Source organism: Trichosurus vulpecula, chromosome 4, assembly GCF_011100635.1.
Source record: "Trichosurus vulpecula isolate mTriVul1 chromosome 4, mTriVul1.pri, whole genome shotgun sequence".
NCBI lineage: Eukaryota > Metazoa > Chordata > Mammalia > Diprotodontia > Phalangeridae > Trichosurus > Trichosurus vulpecula.
In genome coordinates this window covers 81,725,733-81,745,554 of record NC_050576.1, presented here as the reverse complement: position 1 = coordinate 81,745,554, position 19,822 = coordinate 81,725,733, and the positions used below count along the sequence as shown (strand labels likewise).

The 19,822-nt window shown below is 36.3% G+C and overlaps 1 protein-coding gene across 1 annotated transcript in view; it reads right to left on the bottom strand.

The window, feature by feature from the left end:
- HMCN1 (hemicentin 1) overlaps positions 1–19,822 on the bottom strand; it is a 523,850-nt gene that overhangs the window by 96,322 nt on the left and 407,706 nt on the right. Inside the window, exons 65-69 of the mRNA XM_036757836.1 lie at positions 18,693–18,817; positions 18,277–18,460; positions 16,010–16,107; positions 14,832–15,110; positions 3,764–3,960 (exon numbers count right to left, since the gene is read on the bottom strand). Coding sequence (XP_036613731.1) covers positions 3,764–3,960; positions 14,832–15,110; positions 16,010–16,107; positions 18,277–18,460; positions 18,693–18,817 — 883 coding nt within the window. The remainder of the gene's footprint in view (positions 1–3,763; positions 3,961–14,831; positions 15,111–16,009; positions 16,108–18,276; positions 18,461–18,692; positions 18,818–19,822) is intronic.

The window sequence follows — 19,822 nt, the reverse complement described above, 5'->3', positions numbered from 1 at the left end:
GATAAAACTTTGAGTTAGGTCCTAGACACAGACTATATTAGCTCTCTGAGAGCCAGCTCAGTTGATCAAGAAGATCATCGCCAGCAGACAGACCACTTGATGACTGATTTCTTTACCATAGCAACCAATAAGAAAAAAGAAAACATCAAAATGGTCTCTAGTCCTGTGCGGCACTCTACCACTTCTACCATAAGAGTAGCAGAGTGGAACAAAAGTGAATAGGGGATAAATGAATGTATAAGCAGACAACATAGAATGACTTTGCTGGTACACTGAACGTGAGAGATACAGTGTCCAGTGAGCTGACTCATTACTGGAGGAATCAAATAAACGAATTCTGACATTCTGATTATAAATAAAACTAAAAAAAATAATTTATAGCTAAACAGAAGGACAGCTCACATGCTCTCATTGGAGAGGAAAGTATGAATTGGTTTCATTTTGTTGTCAAAGTCAGTAAAGAAAATAGGATCATAGATGTGGAGCTGGAACAGACCTTGGAGATCGTTCAGTCCCACTCTCATTTTGCAGATAAGGAAACAAATTATTTACTCAAAGACACATAGGTAAGTAATAGAGCAGACAGAAAATCTAGTGTTCAGAGTGCTCATTAACACATCATTGAAGGTGAAAACTGTGGGGGGAGATGGGCTCAAGAGATGAGCAGAAAGGTTAGCCTTGACAAGAGTGCCACGTGGTAGATAAAACCCACTAGGACAATAAAGCAAAAGATTAGGTGTTAATTGATAGTAAATGATTGATTGAATTAGTCAACCATAGGCTTGAGATTGTGATAGGAAGAAAGGGAGCCCAGACTAGCATAGAGGGACCCTTCATGAGTTTGAAGAATTAAGGTTAGGAAGGTGAAGTCACAGGGAGAAATGGAAGGATAGGAGACTATGATCACAAAGAAATTTCAGGCTTCTGGATAATGGTGGTAGATGATGGTTAGATCAACTTTCATTATCCCTGTGTGGCTGAGGTAGCATATGGATGAAGGTTACTGAAGTTTAGGAGATCAGTGAACTGGAGGCCAGAGCCTCTAAGGAAATATTGACAAGAATGTTAAGAACCCCAAATGTGAGGCCAACGGGGGGAGTGGGGTTGGACTATAAGCTGAAGAGAGATGATGTGAACCTCAAAGGAAGAGGGGTTACTGAATGACGATGGCAAAGGGATATTAAGGAACTGGAAATGAGAAGCAAAGAATATATTTATTCTTCCTTCTGGCCTAATGCTTTGGGAGGCATGAGAAAAGGAGGAAACTTAGAGATGTAGTGTCTCCTGAAGAAAGTCAGGTTTCTGATAGCCTGATAAAATGTAGAGTATGAAGTGATAAGATGTAGGATAAAAAGGAGGATTTCAGATGATGCAATGGAATGGGAGGGAAGAGGATGTAGGCTGTGGAGGGATAGTATGGAGGTAGATGGGGATGAATACAGGGAAAGAAAAAGTGGAGAGGATGTATATAACGTAATGCATGTAAATATAAATGTATGTATGCATGTGTGTGTAGATATATATATATATATATATGTATATATATATGTATAAATGTATGTATGTATAAATATTTTTTTTTTCTCAGCAAACACTGATTCTGCCATGCTGGGAACTCAAATAGCTTGGGAAATGGCCAGGTAGATGGGAGTAGCCACCTTCTAGGGATTTTGTGATGACTGAGCGAGGAATTGGTGTGGCTCCTTCCTGCCTCTGACTCTCATGTTTTGAGATCTCAGAAACTGAGGAAGAATAAGGGGACAATTACTAGATCCTTGGGGGCTGAGCTGATTTCATGCTTTGCACCCACCCAGTCTCATCCAAAGATGGTGGACTACAAGGACAATGAAGGATATACCTTGCTCCTCAAAATAAAGTCCATTAGGGCAGCCATAGCAGACATTTCTGTCCCAGTAGTACCTAGTATTAATGCCTTTCATTAGCAGTGCTTCAATAAATATTTACTGATTAACTGATTGTAGTATAGTGTTGTTTTGATTAAGCTGCCAACTTAATAGTTTAAGCAGATTTTTTCTGTCCAGAGTAAACAGGATGTTAGAAAAGGGGAAAAGTCTGAGAATTTGAAGAGTATTTGCTGTATAATGACAGGAAAAAACCCAAAACTTTAAAGAGTTCAACTAAACTTTCTTCCCCCTTTTCCAGTTACAATGAAAAAAGCATATGAACATGTAATTTCATTAGGAAATGTGTCTCTTAACTGAGAAGGGGCAAAAGAAAGACATTGCTGTCTGGGATTATTACTTCAAGAGCTAAAAGGCATCATAATGTTCCATCTGCCAACATGTGAAAAAGGCTAAATATTTCTGTTTACATGTGATAGCAATTCTATTACAGTTAATTTTGAGGGAACATTCAACTGTATTTCTCACATTAGAATTTTTGAATTGAATGTTATAAAATTGAACCATCTCAATTGAAAATTGTGCATGTTTTTGTCTAAACAATTTGAAGCAGCTTTCGTAAGCAAAATATTTATTAAAATTTCCTTAGGTTATTAATCTACTTCACTGGCACAAATTTAGTAATTTAGGAATTAACTTATTCAGCATGATGAGAGGCAGTATACAATGGTGTAGTAAAAATAATACTTGTAAATGCATTTGTCATCAAAGGATTTAGGTTTGAATTTCAGCCCTGCTTCTTAATAATAGCAGTAGTTGTAGTTAGATTTACATAGTGCTTTAAGGTTTGCAAAGTACTTTACATATGTTATCTCAATCCTAGCTGCTATTTTATCCCCATTTCACACATGGGGAAACTGAGGCAGACAGGTTAAGTAACTTGCTCAGGGTCAGACACCTAGTCAGTATCTGAGGCAGGATTTGTACTCTGATCTTCCTGACTCCAAGTTCAGTACTCTTATCCATTGTGCTATCTATCTTACTGATGTAATCTTAGGTAATTCCCTTCAACCTTGCCTCAGCTGGGGTACCGAGTTAGAAACAGATGTGCACATTAACTAGTTAGGATTTGAGTGCAGTATCTATAAGAGAAGTTAGACTAAGTGATGAGATAACCCTGAGACAACTTGTCCTTCCACAAGTGACCTTTAACCTGAGAAGTCTGGCTAGCATTTTCCTACAAAAGCTGTTGGGTACACATATTTCCCCTTCCCTGCCAGAGCGAAAAGGTGCAACACAGAAGAGGATGGGGGTGGGGACTTGAAAATTCAGGCTGTAACAGAAACATATAGGGTTATTCTCATTGCTCAGATATTAATACTTTACTTATATGATGACTGAGTGGTTTCTTTGGGTTATATGCTAAGGAGACAAAAGAGAGTAGGATCCAAATGGGTGGTAGCCTAAAAAATGAGAAAATCAGGAGTTATTTTTAGACTCTCCATCCCCATAGATAGGTACTTGCAACCTGGAAAGAGAGTACATAGAGGCTGGAAGATGCTAGAAGATTCATGCCTTGTGGAAATAAAATGACATGGAAAGTGTCCAGTACCACCTGGTAGCTATGCAGAAAGGGAACCCCAAGGAGCCACTTGAGGCCATTATCCCTAGTGATCCAACAAAACACTGTCCTTCTGGGACACAAATTGTCTTTGTATGAGGGCAAAAGTCCTTCACGTAAATAAAGAGACACTAAAAACTATTTAGATCTCTTATAAAAATAAAATCCAAAGCTATTTTAATGTTTCCCTCAGACTACTAATTCCTAGCCTTTCTACCTTTTTACAGATGAGAAGTCTAAAGTAAGGGGAAAATGCATTTGCAACATTCTAACACAATACCTGAGCACTAGGAAGTCGAAGGACCTCTCCTCCTCCAAGAATCTGAACATCATCCATCTGTGGTAGGGGCCGTCCATCTTTCATCCATGTAATTTTGGGAGTGGGAATACCAGAAGCCATGCAGAAAAGTTCAAGGAGATTATTAACAACTACAGATATCTCTTCTGGATGATCTGATCCATTGATATGAGGTGGCTCTATTTAAGGAAGAGAAAATCTAAGTTTTAAACAACATTAATGAGTAAAAACCCCAAATAAGCCCCCCCTCAAATTCATACTTAAAAGAAAAAGTAATTATTCAGTTGGTTATGATAAGGCATTTGGAAATACAGTTCTTTTACGTTATTCTTTATTGACACTGACATTAATTTACAAAGGATAAATCAGTACGTCAAGCCTATAAAATCCACATTGAAATGGAGGGCTATTATGTGATGAATAGTGGGAACGGGAATTGGATAACTGAGATAGTTGTGGTTATAAAGACTCAGTTTTATGTTATTTTTACAAGCTGGTATATGCTTGAAATGAAAAGAACTGACCCCACAATTTCTAAATCTTACTTAAAACAGCAGTAGCTTAAAAATAGGCTGCTCCAGTTGTGTTGTAAGCTACTCAAAAGAAGAGGCTTTTCTCCAAATTTGTAGCTTTCTGGCCTAGCACAGTGTCTTGAACTAACTAGGTGCTCCAACACACAAAGAAGGCCATACCCTTAATCTTGCCATTACCCACAATTGTACCACCTCTGCAATTAAAAACTCTGAAATTCCCTTAGCTGACCATAATCCATTGCTTTCCACCTCTCCCTCTGCCTTCCTATACTCTCTATCTACACTGTGATTTTCAATCCTTTGACCCCTCAGTTCTCTGCCAGGTGATCATCCCTAGAGTAGCTGTTCTCCTTTCCCTATATTGACCTTCTGCCAGACCAGTTCAGCTTTACCCTGTTCTCTTCTTTTGGGTCCCTGGCCCTCCTATCATATTGCTGACTGTACTTGCCAAGCCTCAGCTTTGGACCATTCCCACTAGCCTTATATCCTACTCACATATTGCTAAATCAAGGTAGAGAAAATCATGCAACCATTCTGACAGGGTCTACTACAAACGTATGTTATACAACCTCAACTGAGCTGTTACTACTGCTAGGGAATTCTCCTATACCTGCCTTATCGATGTATTATCACATTCTCCACAGGGGTTCTTTCAATTTCCTTTCCCTCCTTATCAAATCTCCCATGGTTCCCCTTTCCGCCACCCTCCCAGATGAGAGCCTTGCCTCATATTTTACTGAAAAATTCTCCCTTTTCCTGTCTTCCTCATCTCATGTTACTCAGATGCCTTCTACCACTCTCCTTTGTCTATTTTTGACATGAAGAGGGGCAAGGCAAATGCCTCTACCTATACAAACAATCCTGTTCTATCTCATCTCCTCCAACATCTGCCTCTTCTGTGATCCCCACTCTTCAATCTCTCCCTGTCTATTGTCTGATTATCTAATGCCTTCAAACATTCCCATGTTTCCCTCATCCTCAAAAAAAATCCTCACTTGATCTTCTAGCCAACTATCATTCTATATTTTGTCTGCCCTTTGTGGCCAGACTCCTTGAAAAGACGGTCTACAATGGGTGCATCCACCTTCTCTCTTGACATACAGTCTGGGTTCCAACCTCATTCCATAGAAACTCCTTTCTCCAAAGATACCAATGGACTCCCAATCGCCAAATCCAGCAGCTGGTTCTCAGTGCTCTTTCTTCCTGACTTCTCTGCAGCCCTTGATACTGTTAATCACCCTCTTCTCCCTGATACTCTCTTTTCTCTAGGTTTTTGAGACCTCACTCTTTGCTGGTTCTTCTCCTACTTATCTGACTGCTTCTCAGTCTCTTTTGCTGATCCTCATCTAGACAACTCCCTCTAACCTCGGGTGTCCCATAGGGCTCTATTCTAGACCTTCCTTCTCCCTCTATGCTATTTCAGTTGCTGATCTCATTAGCTCCCAAGGATTTAATTATCATCTCTGTGCTGATGATTCTCAAATTTATCTATCCAGCTCTAAACTCATTGCTGACCTCCAGTCTTGCATCTCCAACAGTCTTGCAGATATTTCAAACAGGATGTCCAGTTAACATTTTAAACTCAATGTGTCCCAAACTGAACTCACTAAACTTTCCCCCCCTTTCCAAATCTCCTCATTACTATCAAGGACACCGCTATCCTCCTAGATATCAAGCTTAAAATCTAGATGTCATCCTCGACTCCACTCTCACTTCCAATATCCAATCTGTTGTCAAGGTCTGTTGATTTCAGCTTTGTACCGTCTCTTGAACATGCTCCCTTTTATCTTCTGATATCACCATCATCCTAGTACAGGCCTTCATCTCCTCATGCCTAGACTTTTGAAATAGCCTGCTGGTTGGTTTGCCTGCTACAAGTCTCTTCTCACTCCAGAACATCCTCCACTCAGCTGCCAAAGTGATTTTCCTAAAGTTCAGGTCTGATTATGTCACATCCTCTCACTGCACTGCCTCCCCCCTCCCCCCCTTCCCCTGCTGCTGCTGCCATATTCAGTAAACTCCAGTGGTTTTCTATCATCTCCATGATCAAATACAAAATCCTCAGTTTAACATTCAAAGCTCTTCATGACCAAGGATCCCTCCCTGCCACTTCTCCTCATTCTCTTTGATCTAATGACACTAGCTTCCTTGTTATTCCCTGAATAAAACATTGTATTTCTTGGCTCTGGGCATCTTCTCTATCTGTTCCGCATACCTGGAATGTTCCTCCTTGCCTTTGCCTACTGGCTTCTCTAGCTTCCTTCAAGTCCCAAATAAACTCTTACCTTCTATAGGAAACCTTTCCCAATCCCTCTTAATTCTAGTGTTTTTCCTTCATTAATTATTTCTTATATTTGTTTGCTTGCTGTCTCCTCCATTAGATTGTGAGCTTTTTGAGGAGGACTGTCTTTTTCCTCTATATCACAGTGCCTGGCACATTGTAAGCTCTTAATAAATGCTTACTGACTACTCAAAAAAGTTTGTTAAATTGAAATTTTAGAAGCATCTCTTATAAGATTTCCAATTAAAATAGCTGTAAAGAATGGGACTTTCATATGTGTACTCTAGCAATGACATAAAAAAGCACATGACTGAATAATGATCAAGAAATCCAAAGAGAAATTATAATAAACACTTTCATCCAGCTCACAATTACACAAAATGACAGACAAATATTAATCTACTGGGGAAAGGATCTCAGCAAGTAAAGAAGCCAGAAGCTTGCCATTATGGACCAGAGACACTTCAGGGACACCTGAAACCTACAACACTCTATATCCAAGGGCAAAAATACTGAAGTTATTGGGCAGGAAAGTTTAAGGGTAGTCAGAAACCCACAATATTCTGACCATGAATATGAGGATGGGATATGTCAGTGCTCAGACTAGGATGAACCAAGGGTATTGAAAGCTCCTAGTACAATGACCTGAGATGTTCTATAGGGTCATGAAGAGAAAAGCACCCTGAACCCAGACATTCAGGATGCCTTGAAATCAGCCAGTTTTCTGAGTGGTGATACACTGGTAATACCAGTGGAGGTGGAAGCTAGCAGCAGGAAACCACGAAATGATGGGCAAGACCAAACCCAAAGATCATAATGTCCAAGAATATAGGAAGTGGCAGAGCTAAGCAGTCAAAGTCCTAAATCAGGTACTGAACCTAGAGATACGAGTGAACAAAAGAAGACATTGAACACTATTAAAAATATTAGAGATCTAGAGATCTATAGAAGCAAACTCAGAAGGTGTGTAACTATACGACAACTACAGGCAAAGCCTCGGAAGGGGAAAAATGGCTTGCCCACAAGGATAAGAGTACCTGGAAGTAATGAAGCTAAATATTTTTTAAATGAAATTGTAAGTGAAATAAGGGCTTTGAAGGGAAGAAATGGAAGAAGGATAAATAGAACTGAAGGGAGAAAACTTTACTCCAGTAGTGGGTAGTTAAGTGGTACAGTAAATACAGTTCTGGGCCTATAGTCAGGAAGACCTGAGTTCAACTCCAGAGGAAGGGAGGGAAAAAGGTTTAAACTAGGGAAGAAAGAAAAGTTGAAGGATTATATGAATGAGGAATTCTATTGTACCATTAAAAATAATATATAGCACATTAAGTTTTGCAAAGTAGTTTACACATGTCATCTCATTTTATCCTCACAAAAATCCTGGGAGGTAGGTGTCATTATTATCTTCATTTTACATAAAAGGAAACTGAGGCACAGAGATGTTAAGTGACTTGACCAGGGTCACAGAGATAGTAATTGTCTGAGGCTGGATTTGAACTTGGGTCTTCCTGACTCCAGGTTCAGTGCTTTATCCACTTTTCATCTAGTTGCTTATGATGAAAATAATAAAAAGAATGGGATTCAGAGTAACCTGAGAAGATATTTGAATTGGTAGAGAGTGAACAAAACAAAAGAGCACAATTTACACAATGACTACAACACTGTAAACAAAAACACTGTGGAAGACTTAACTCTTATCAATGCAATGACCAAATATGACTACAGAGGACCACTGAAGCAGTATACTCCCTATCTCCTGACCTTGAGGTGGTAGACTCAAGGCTTAATGAAATATACATTTTCTTACATAGCCACCATGTGGAATCATTTTGCTTGACTTATTACAAAAGAGGTTTTATTTTGTTTTTTTTTTTTTTTACTTAGAGGGGTCATTTGGAGGGGAGAGGAGGATTAATGTTAGCGATTTAAAAATAAGAAGAAAAAGAGGGTCACTGAATAATTTTTAATGCATAGAAGAGGACAGAAAGACATTGAATGAGACCCAGACAAACAGGGCAGTTCTGAAACTAATACAAATTTATTGTGTACTTTAAAAAAGAAGCTATACATAATAGAGATTCATGGTTTCCTATTCCATACCCTTTTTCTATTCTTGTATATTGGAAATGTATCTGTTTGTTGGTGTTTGTCAAATTCAAAATAAAAATCTTTTTTTTCAATTTAAAAGAAGCATCATCTTTATTTTCTAACAGGCCGACTACTGTTTGGATAGAACCTTTTAACTCAGTTTTCTCAACTGAAAGTGGGGATAATAATAGCATTTGCCTCTCAGGGTTGCTGTGAGAATCAAATGAGATATTTTTAAAGTGTTTATTAGCACAGTGACTGGCATGTAGTAGCTACTTAAATTATTATTCCTTTCCCTTAACCTCTAGCCTAGTGTGACCTGACGTTACCTTTATGAAACCATGCTGCCTTTATTATAACTTACTTGTCTATATGTTCATTTTAACTATCTGTTTAATAATACTCCAATATTTTACTGGAGCTGTGATCTAGCTCATTGTTATGGGCACACCTTTTAACAAAGAAGACTATACCCCATCCTTCCCAGCTTGTTCTGTGCACCTTGTGTCTGTGTCCTCTAATAAGTCTATTAGAGGAGCTTACCCAACATACTGTGGATACTCTAGACATTTTTCAGATACCAAAAGAGAATGAATACTATACAGCAGTTAGTTCTTGCTACTGTTATGTAACCAGTCCAACTTTTGTTGTCCCTGCTTATTCATGTCTCCAATGACATACCACTTTTCTCATGTAATTCCTTATTGTAAAGTATTTTAGCCTACTCATTTCCATTGTGATCTGCTCTAACTGCCTTTGGATCATCTTCAATTTCGGTTCTTTAGAAATGATATTATTTCATGATGCATAGCTCTGTGTCGCCATATTAAAGATATGGGACTTTGCTTCTGGGATAAACTTAGGTATCTTAAAAACAAACAACAACAAAAAAACCCACTAGGAAATTTCATCTCCCTTCCCCCTGCAAATTAATCCAGAACATTTTTCTACTCCTTTCTGATTATGTAGGGATGAGTGAGCTCTATTAGTTTTCTTGACTGATGCATGCATCTTTAGTTGACTTCCAAATATTCTTTATAACCCATCCAGCTATTCATGGGGAAGCAAGGAAGGGCCTACAGGAGTATCTTGCTTGAATACAACTACTCACTCCCTTTCTTCCTTTTCCCCTCCAATAATGCCCATCACTCTAACATATATCTTCTGACTCTTGCTCTGTGAATAGTAATCAAGATAATATTGCTATGATACCAGAAAGGGATGTTACAATAGGCTTCGCATGGGCTCCATTCATAATCTCTGTGGCTTTCCAGATAAAAACTCCTTCCTTTGCCTACCACTCTTTCATATGTATGATACTATCTGAATGTAAGCTCCCCTAGAGCAGAGATCTTTATACCTTTATATTTATATTCCCAGTGCCTAGCATGATTCTTGGGATATAGCAGCTGCTTTCTAAATTCTGGTTCATTAAATAAAAGATTTTTCATTCATTCAGTTATCCATCGAAATACCTACTTTGGTCTGGATAATAGCCATTTTTATCTACTTGGTTTTTCCTATGAGGTTAGGTAAGCCAAACTATTTTGAATGATTATGGACCTTATTTATAAAGGTCTACAATGTTTCAGGGCTTGAAATAATCAGCACAAGATGACCCACAAATGAAATAATTACATCTGGAGGACCTCACTGTTTGTAAGAGAATCCCTCTTTGATTTGGAATCTGCACTAGGCAATCTCCATGAAAGTAACAAAGACCTTTGGTGATTATACATTTCTTATATTTATGTCCCACTTGATGTTACTAACTAAAGGATTGTCAAACAAACATTTCGGTTGTTACATCTTACAAAGAACATTGTGTGACTGTGAACATATATGTCATTGGAAGAGAGCCTTTAAGGTGGGATTTTGTTCTACCAAATCAAATGGTTTTTTTGTACTCAATAAACAATAGGATTTTGTATTCTCTATTCTGTAAATCACCCATGTATCTGTAAAGGAATGGTCTGCTGTAGAACATCATTTTAAAAATCTGCCTAATATATTTTCATTAAGGATTACTCTGATGAAACTGTAGATTGTTTTCATAAAACTCTTGTATATCTGGAAACAGAGGTATATGGTTCAGCAGTTACCATAATCTCTCAGTTGCCTTCCTTTTCTTAAAAAATGACCAAGATTTTTTTCTATGCTGTATGTTTTTCTATTTTGTGTTTTTATCTCTTTTAGATAATTTGACAATTAGCCTCACAGCAGCATCAAAATTGTGGGTTTAAATATACCTGGTCTACTCAAGTGCTTTTCCCATCTTTGTTTATTTTAGTGCAACTGCCACATCCTCAAATGGTGTATCTGGGACTACGACAGTCAACTCCAAATTTGGTCAGTTACTCTCTGCTCTTGATGGATGGTGAAAAAATTACTTAAAATTTTTTTTAGAAGTTTTTCCCATTTTTTGTCTATTTGTTGTCCTTCTTTCAAAGTCATCTTTAAATGCACTCAGGATGGCTCTACTTAGTTTATTATCTCTGGCTAAGATTTCTTTACACTTTTTCTCCCTCTGCTGCTTCTTACTGTTTCAAAGGCCATACTAGTCATAATCTCCTATCATCCCTCTTCATACATTATTCCTCTTTACAGCTGAATAGAACTATTCTATTTACTCTTCCTTGTGTCTCTGCACATGTGGTTCCTCATGTCTGGAATATACTTTCTCCTCCAAGAGATTTTACAAATGAATTCATGTTTTTAACTGATATTGTCCTCAACTTCCATATCTTTTTTCCTTTACAAGAAGGTCAAATGTTAGCTGGCTGAGGATTTTATGGGATCCTTTGGTCTTAACTGGTGTTTATGGAAGTTCCTTTAGCAATTTTCCATTTTGCGGGGCACTAATACCTCATGTAAAGAGCTGTTTAATAATTCTAATTTTTTGCCAAGAATTTAAGTAAAGCTCACTAGCCTAAATTTTGTAGACTTCTTCTCTCTATCTCCCTCTCTCTCTCTCTCTCCCCCTCCCCCCACCCTCTCTCCTTCTCTCCCTCTTCCTGTCCTTTTCTCTCTCCCTCTCTGGAAATACAGACAACATTTCTCCTTTCCAATAATATGGTTCCTTTCCCTCTCCCCAAAATCTTTCAAAGATCTCTCACAGTGGGCTTAGATATCACAATTCCTTTCATGTCAGAAGATTTTGTTCCTCTATCAGGTGATGAACTCAACAAGGGCATCTAGGTACTTTCCTCTTACTTACAATAAGTATCAATTTCTTGTTAGGTATTTTTGCTCTGCCCTTTCCACTCAAAAGATCATTCTCCCTAGTGAGAAAATAGGCTTAAAATAAGAATTAAGCAGCTTTACCTTTTCTCTTTCATCACTTATTTTTGTCACATTCATTCTAAGCCATGGTCACATGTCTTTTAGAAAATAACAGTGAGAGTCCTAGTTTCTTCAGCAGAGCTAAAAGAAAAAATTCCTTTTTTGCTGTTTTTAGTTTTCCTTACCAGCCTCAATTCATTTTGAGCTTTAGTATTCTTGTCACTTTTTTTTATTTAATATATTTAGTTTTCAGCATTGATTTTCACAAGAGTTTGAATTACAAATTTTCTCCCCATTTCTACCCTCCCCCCCACTCCAAGATGGCATATATTCTGGTTGCCCTGTTCCCCAGTCAGCCCTCCCTTCTGTCACCCCACTCCCCTCCCATCCCCTTTTCCCTTCCTTTCTTGGAGGGCAAGATAAATTTCTACGTCCCATTGCCTGTGTATCTTATTTTCTAGTTGCATGCAAAAACTTTTTTTTTTGTTTTTGAACATCTGTTTTTAAAACTTTGAGTTCCAAATTTTCTCCCCTCTTCCCTTCCCACCCACCCTCCCTAAGAAGTCAAGCAATTCAACATAGGCCACATGTGTATCATTATGTATAACCCTTCCACAATACTTATGTTGTGAAAGACTATATTTTGCTCCTTCCTAACCTATCCCCCTTTATTGAATTTTCTCCCTTGACCCTGTCCCCTTTTGAAAGTGTTTGTTTTTGATTACCTCCACCCCCATCTGCCCTCCCTTCTATCATTCCCCCACTTTTTTATCTTATTCCTTCTTCTTTCCTGTGGGGTAAGATACCCAATTGAGTATGTATGGTATTCCCTCCTCACATCAAATCTGATGAGAGCAAGATTCACTCACTCCCCCCTCACCTGCCTTCTCTTCTCTTCCTAAAGAACTGCTTTTTCTTGCCACTTTTATGCGAGATAATTTACCCCATTCTATCTCTCCCTATCTCCCTCTCTCAATATAGTCCTCTCTTATCCCTTAATTTGATTTTATTTCTTTTAGATATCTTCCCTTCATCTTCAACTCATCCTGTGCCCGCTCTCTCTGTCTCTCTCTCTATATATATACATATACATATATACATACATACACATTCACTTATATATATGCATAAACATATATATATATATATATATATATGCATATTCCCTTCATCTACCCTAATACTGAGGTCTCATGAATCATACACATCATCTTTCATACACATCAGAAAAACCACTGACCTGGAAAATAGATCCAGGAGAGATAATTTAAAATTTATTGGACTACCTGAAAGCCGTGATCAAAAAAAGAGCCTAGATATCATCTTTCAAGAAAATATCAAGGAGAACTGCCCTGATATTCTAGAGCCACAGGGCAAAATAGAAATTGAAAGAATCCATGGATCACCTCCTCAAATAGATCCCAAAAAGAAATCTCCTAGGAATATTGTTGCGAAATTCCACAGCTCCCAGATCAAGGAGAAAATACTGTAAGCAGCCAGAAAGAAACAATTTGAGTATTGTGGAAACATAATCATAATAACCCAGGATCTGGTAGCTTCTACATTAAGAGATCGAAGGGCTTGGAATACGATCTTCCAGAGGTCAATGGAGCTAGGACGAAAACCAAGAATCACCTACCCAGCAAAGCTGAGTATCATGCTCCAGGGCAAAATATGGATTTTCAATAAAATAGAGGACTTTCAAGCTTTCTCAGTGAAAAGACCAGAGCTGAATAGAAAATCTGACTTCCAAACACAAGAATCAAGAGAAGCATGAAAAGGTAATCAAGAAAAAGAACAAGAAAAAGAAATTGCAAGGGACTTACTAAAGTTGAACTGTTTTGTTTACTATTCTTGTCACTTTTAACAGGACCATGCTACATTTTTGTATTAATTTACTTATCCTTGATTACATTTTCTGTACATTACTTTTTTTAAAAAAATCTAAGATTGTTTGTAACTCCTCTCTACCCTTATCCTTTTTCAGAACTGGTTTTTCCTCCTCATTAGAATTAGTGTAGACATTATTATATAATATTAATGTTACTGTATTTGAATAGACATACTTTTATTTATTTATCCTTAGTCGCTGGGAAAAGTTCAGAAACTTGGCTAATAATTAACTGTACAACATTCAACATGAATAATGCTGCACTGGTCAGGATACAAAAACAACAAAGGAATAGCCCCTTCCCTCAAGAAACTTCTAGTCTATTGTGAGGATACAACACAGGCACAGATAAGGGCAGACAAAATATATACAAAGTTATATAAATTTCAGGAGAGAGCAGGCACTAACAACTGGGGGAATCAAAAAATCCTCTTGTAGGAGAAAGCAAATTAATTGTCCTTTGAGGGATTTCTTTGAGGCCAGTTGAAGAGAATGGCCATTCTAAACACATAAAGGCATGGAAGTTTGAATGGATTCTGTGTCAATGAAAGTAATATAAAATAATCCTGGAAAGGTATACAAGAGTCACACTGTAGAGGGCTTTTAAGGAATGTGCATTTTAACTTATTAGTACAATAAATAGCTATTGAAGGTATCTGAGTGGGGAGTGACATGGTCATGTTTTAGGACTACTGATCTGGCAATATGGAAGATAGAATGGAGGAGGGAAAGACTAGAGGCAAGGAGATCAACTAGGACTAAGTGACTAAGAAGAGACAGAGAAGTCAGAAAATGGAAACAATTGTTGATGATTTCTTGGAGTTTAGCTCTTAAAGATAGAATAAGTAGAAAATGGCATTTTTATACACACATACACACACGTAAAATTTTTCACTGGGTTTTTCTTACTATTATCTTTTTATAAAGTATACTGACTTCCTGATAATTTTTTAGTGTGTTAAAAAATTAACATACCCAGAACCTTTAGGACAAAATTCTTCTTGACTTCCCCAGCTTCATTGGAGGCAATACATGTGTATCTTCCAGAATCTTCAATCTCTGCTTCAATAAACTGAAGGACCATTCCTTGGTTACCCATTTTCAAATGGGTGTCCAGCTCCAGAGGTTGACTCTCTTTAAGCCATGAGATAGTGGGAATTGGGATTCCATCAGTAAAGCATGTCATTGAGGTGGGACTGCCTTTTATAATTGTTATTTCCTCAGTTCCAGCTGCATTGTCCATGCTTGGTGGTACTATGTAGGGGAGAATATAAGAAATCACATCATACATTTTAATCTTTCACTGATGGACTTCGGGGAGGTGCCAGTTGAGTACAGAGGTAAATGGGGCTGCCTCTATTTGTGAAGTGCCCCCTTTTCCAGTTTGGTAGAATACACCCACCAGAGCTTATGCTCTCCCAGCATAATCTTAAGAACTCAGCTGCAATCAGGTACTGGAGGAGAACCTTGGTGTGCCAGCAATAATAATAATAATAATAATAATAATAATAATAATAATAATAATGACAATATAGAGAAGAGAGCTGAATGCAAAATATAAGCCAACACATTTCTTCTATTTATGAATTCTCAATATTTCTGAGAATGGTGAATTTAATACTATAAGTGTTTATATAATTATATATGTATGTGTATACATATAGAGATAGACATATATATTATATATACAATAATTATAATTATAACCTGTCATTATGAGAAAAGTCTTAACTTTCTTTTGGGATGAGAAACAATGACTTCATGCCTGGAGAGAAATATAATTATTTGAACTTTGTACTTGGAACAGTATGAAAATCAAGGTCAAACTAGGGTAAAAAAAATCCTTGGCAGAAACATAGACAAAGGGGCCCCACTGAAAGGGTCCTAGACTGTAGGAAAACTTCTATTCCCTATACTTAAGGGATTCATTGTGTAAATCCCTTCTTGACCTGTAAGTTAATTCATTCCTGACTACAAAATACGATACTTTACAAATTAAATGCATCAATAAATGGGGAGAAATGGTGAGGAAATTAAAGATAGATTATGTCCATAGTGTTTCACTATGAAACTGATATAAAAAAATAGAAATATTTCCCTTACTTTGAAAATGTCATTAAGTATAAGATTTCATATTACTCAAGATGACTTACCAAAAACTTGCAGACTATAATGTTTATTATCTACCCCAGCTCTGTTAGAGGCCACACAAGTGTATATTCCAACATCAGACACCTGAGCTCTCACAATTCTGGGGAAAAAAGTACAAAACAAATATTAAATTCCTAACAAGTCCACAAATCATTGTTATTTCTACACAGTACTAACCAGAATCAGGAAGATATGAAAAAGAAGACATTCTATTCTAAATTATTATATAATGCATAAAATATCATAGCTAACCTAAGACAAGCAAAACTAATATAACTACAACTATGAAACATTCTTTACAGAAATTAAGACTTAAATAATTGGCAAGATATTCAACGCTTGTGGCTCGGTTGTGTCAAAATAATGAAAATGACAAAAATACTAACTTAATTTATACATTTAGTGCAGCCAGATTAGCAAGGGAATAACTTATGGAACTAAGTAAACAACATTAAAATTTATTAAGAGGAAATAAGGGTTACGATCTCAAAAAAAATGAGAAAAAGTTTGAATGAACGAGGTTATTCAGTTATCAGACATCAAACTGTATATTTTAAAGTAGTAGTTTTCAAAAGCATCTAATATTGGTTAAAAGCAGATAAGTAGACAGTGGAACAGACTAGATAAGTAGGAAACAGGAACAATAAAAATAGTAGGCCAGCATTTAGTAAAAATAAGAGCATAAATGATAAAGGGAGAAGGAACCCCCTTTGTGACATAAATTTCTGGAAAAATTAGAAAGTTTGGCAGAAAAAAAGGTTTTGAACAATATCTTAAACCATGTTCCATAATAAACTCAAAAAAGTTACATGACCTGAATATAAAAAGTTGTACCTTACAAAAATTAGAAGAAAACAGAGATGAAGTACTTTTTATAACTGTGGTTAGAGAGAGAATTCTTAACCAAGCAGATCATATGGAGCATCATAAAAGATAAAATGGATAATTTTGTATATATAAAATTTAAAACAGTTTTTACATGAATAAAGATAGAAGTCACAATAAACAAGCATGAAGAAATGATATTAAAGTGGGAAAAATATTTGCTCCAAATATGAATAGCAAAAGTCAAATATCCACAACGTATAGCAAAATGACATAATGACATCAAGTACCATTTCCTAATAGATAATTGGTCAAATGATATAAACAAAAAGTTTTCAAAAGAAGAAGTGCAAACTATATATGACCATGTGAAAATATATTCCAAATCACTAATAGTAAGAGAAATACAAATTAAAGCCACTCAGATTTTATTTCTTATGATGCAGATTGAAAAAGATGGAAAAGATAGTTGGGATAGTCGAGGGGATATAAGGAGATAGGCACATTATTGTACAATTTGTGGAGCTGTGAATTGGTATAATTAGTGTGGACGTTGAACACGCATATATTACTTTTTCATTTTTTAAATGTGTGATTAGAATGTATGTAAAATATTTGTACTAATATACATGCATTAATAATATGATGTTGAAATGGAACTGAACATCCATTTCTGTAATTACTTTTAACAAATATATTTTTAAGATAACAAAACAATGTTCAGTGTTTGGATCATATAGCTTCATCAAAAAATTAGTTAGATGCATCTCTAGCAGATGGACAAACATGACTAAAGTCACTGTTAGAGGGACTGCAGAAAGCAAAGAATTAGTAACTTTGCATGTGGAGCCATGAATTGGTCCAACCATTCTATTAAACAAGTTGGAATTTCATTTTTTTAAAAAGTGACTAGAATTTCTATATCTTTTGAACTTGATATCTGTCAGGAAAAAGATCCCATACACAGAAAAAGTGAATACAAAGAATTCAGAAAAGCATGTGATGACTTATATGAACTGATATGAGATTAAACAATATATAACCAGGAAAACAGTATATAAAACAACTATACCAATGCAAACTATGATAACAATAAAATGAAGCTGGATGCTGTGTAATTATAATGACCAAATTGGGACCCAGATGAGAGCTGAAAAAAATATACCTCCTTACTGTTGTTGTAGGAATGAAGGGCTATGGGTATGGGATATAGCATATATTTAAAAACGTGGTCGATGCTCAGTTTTACAGAACTTTTTTTTCTTCTTCTATTTTAATTTAAGATACAGAGATGTTGCTTGGTAGTGAAAGCGGGAAGGGATAAAGGAAGTAAAAGTAATGTAAAAACAAAAGATATCAATAAAAGAATTTGGTTAGAATCTAAAGGAAAGGTCCATAAACACATAATAAAATTCATTTAAAATATAATATTTAAAAAGCTGACCTGATCACTTGCCCTGCAGCCAGCAATCGGATTTGGGATGAGATAGGCAGAGGGAGTCCATTCTTTAGCCAATTTATCTGTGGTGGTGGAATTCCAGTGGCTGTACATTCAATGTTTATCGAAGTATCCAACAAGGCCATTAACTTTTCTGCTTCCTCCTTATTACCCACAATTGCAGGTGAAACTATAGTTTGCAGCAATACAAGAAGAAAACCATGAAAATGACTAGTCAAAACTATCCCTATTACAGACTTACCCTTCTGTTATGCATCCCAAATGGTAGCAGTGCTGGCATTTTGACCAGAGAGGATTTTTCCCAGAAAACCTGCTGTTGGATATTCATTTCTCTCGATGTATTCCTAAGGTAATAAAACTATAACATGTTGGAACTGAATGTGTCACAATTTAAAACTCACCGTAGACATTCAAGTTAAAAATTCGGTCTTCTTCTCCTGCAGGATTAGTAGCTACACAAGTGTATTTCCCCATGTCAGATGTAAGAGCTCCGAAAATGTTTAGCGTGCTGCCATCTGGAGTCACTCTATGGAAAAGGTCATAGGTAGAATGTACTGAGCTGATTTATGTGGTCCTACGATCTGGAAAACTAACTCTTCTTGTAGTTTTAAAAGGTAATTATTGTGTTCTTAAACATCCCTTCCCATCATAAATCGATCATTTCCTTTCATTATACTCTAAGTTGTTTCTTATGTCTCTTCTTCTAGAAGTCCTAGAGGGAAATGTGGTGCAGTGGTAAAAAGAAATGCTGTATTTGAAGAGGAATTGGGTTAGAATTCCAGCTCTGTTAGTATCTGAATGATGTTAGCCAAGTCACAGAACTTGTTTCCTTGATTGTAAAATGAAGGGGTTATACTAGATGACTTCTAACATTCTTACTAGTTCTAAATCTATGATCCCACTAGTCATATATCATAAAATTGTTGTGAATTCTACACACATAACTAAAAATCTGATGTCTTGGGCTTCAGTATTGCAAATCTTAATCTTCACATTTCAAAAGGAAAAGTAAGTGAATCAAATTTGACAGCTAACTCAGAAGCAAAGTTAATTTTTCTTACTCAGAATATTACATTTGCGGATCTTAACACAATCTTTGAACTAAATGAAAAGTTCTGCAATGAAAATTTATGGAAATATTTCAACAGTGAAACATCCAAATAATTGAATATTAAATTTAGGCTTGGAATAATATTTTTAATATCATATAATTCACACAGCTCATCCGTGTAATAAAAGAATTCTGTGGAACATGTGGGTATTTTTTTTCCACTGGGTAAGTTACATTACTAGACAAAATAAATTTTTAAAGCATTTTAGTGTAATATATTGTATAATTTAGTAATACATATACTCTGAAACAGTTATTTTTACTTACCAATGTTAAATGATTTTCACCAAGTAAAACTGCTTACGAATTTATTTAGCGAAGTTTAAAAATAAATATAATTTTGATTGCAGTGACTTCAGATTGCTTCTCTCAACTCTTAAATGATTCATTGATATTCCTAGTTCACTTATAGCTGTTATT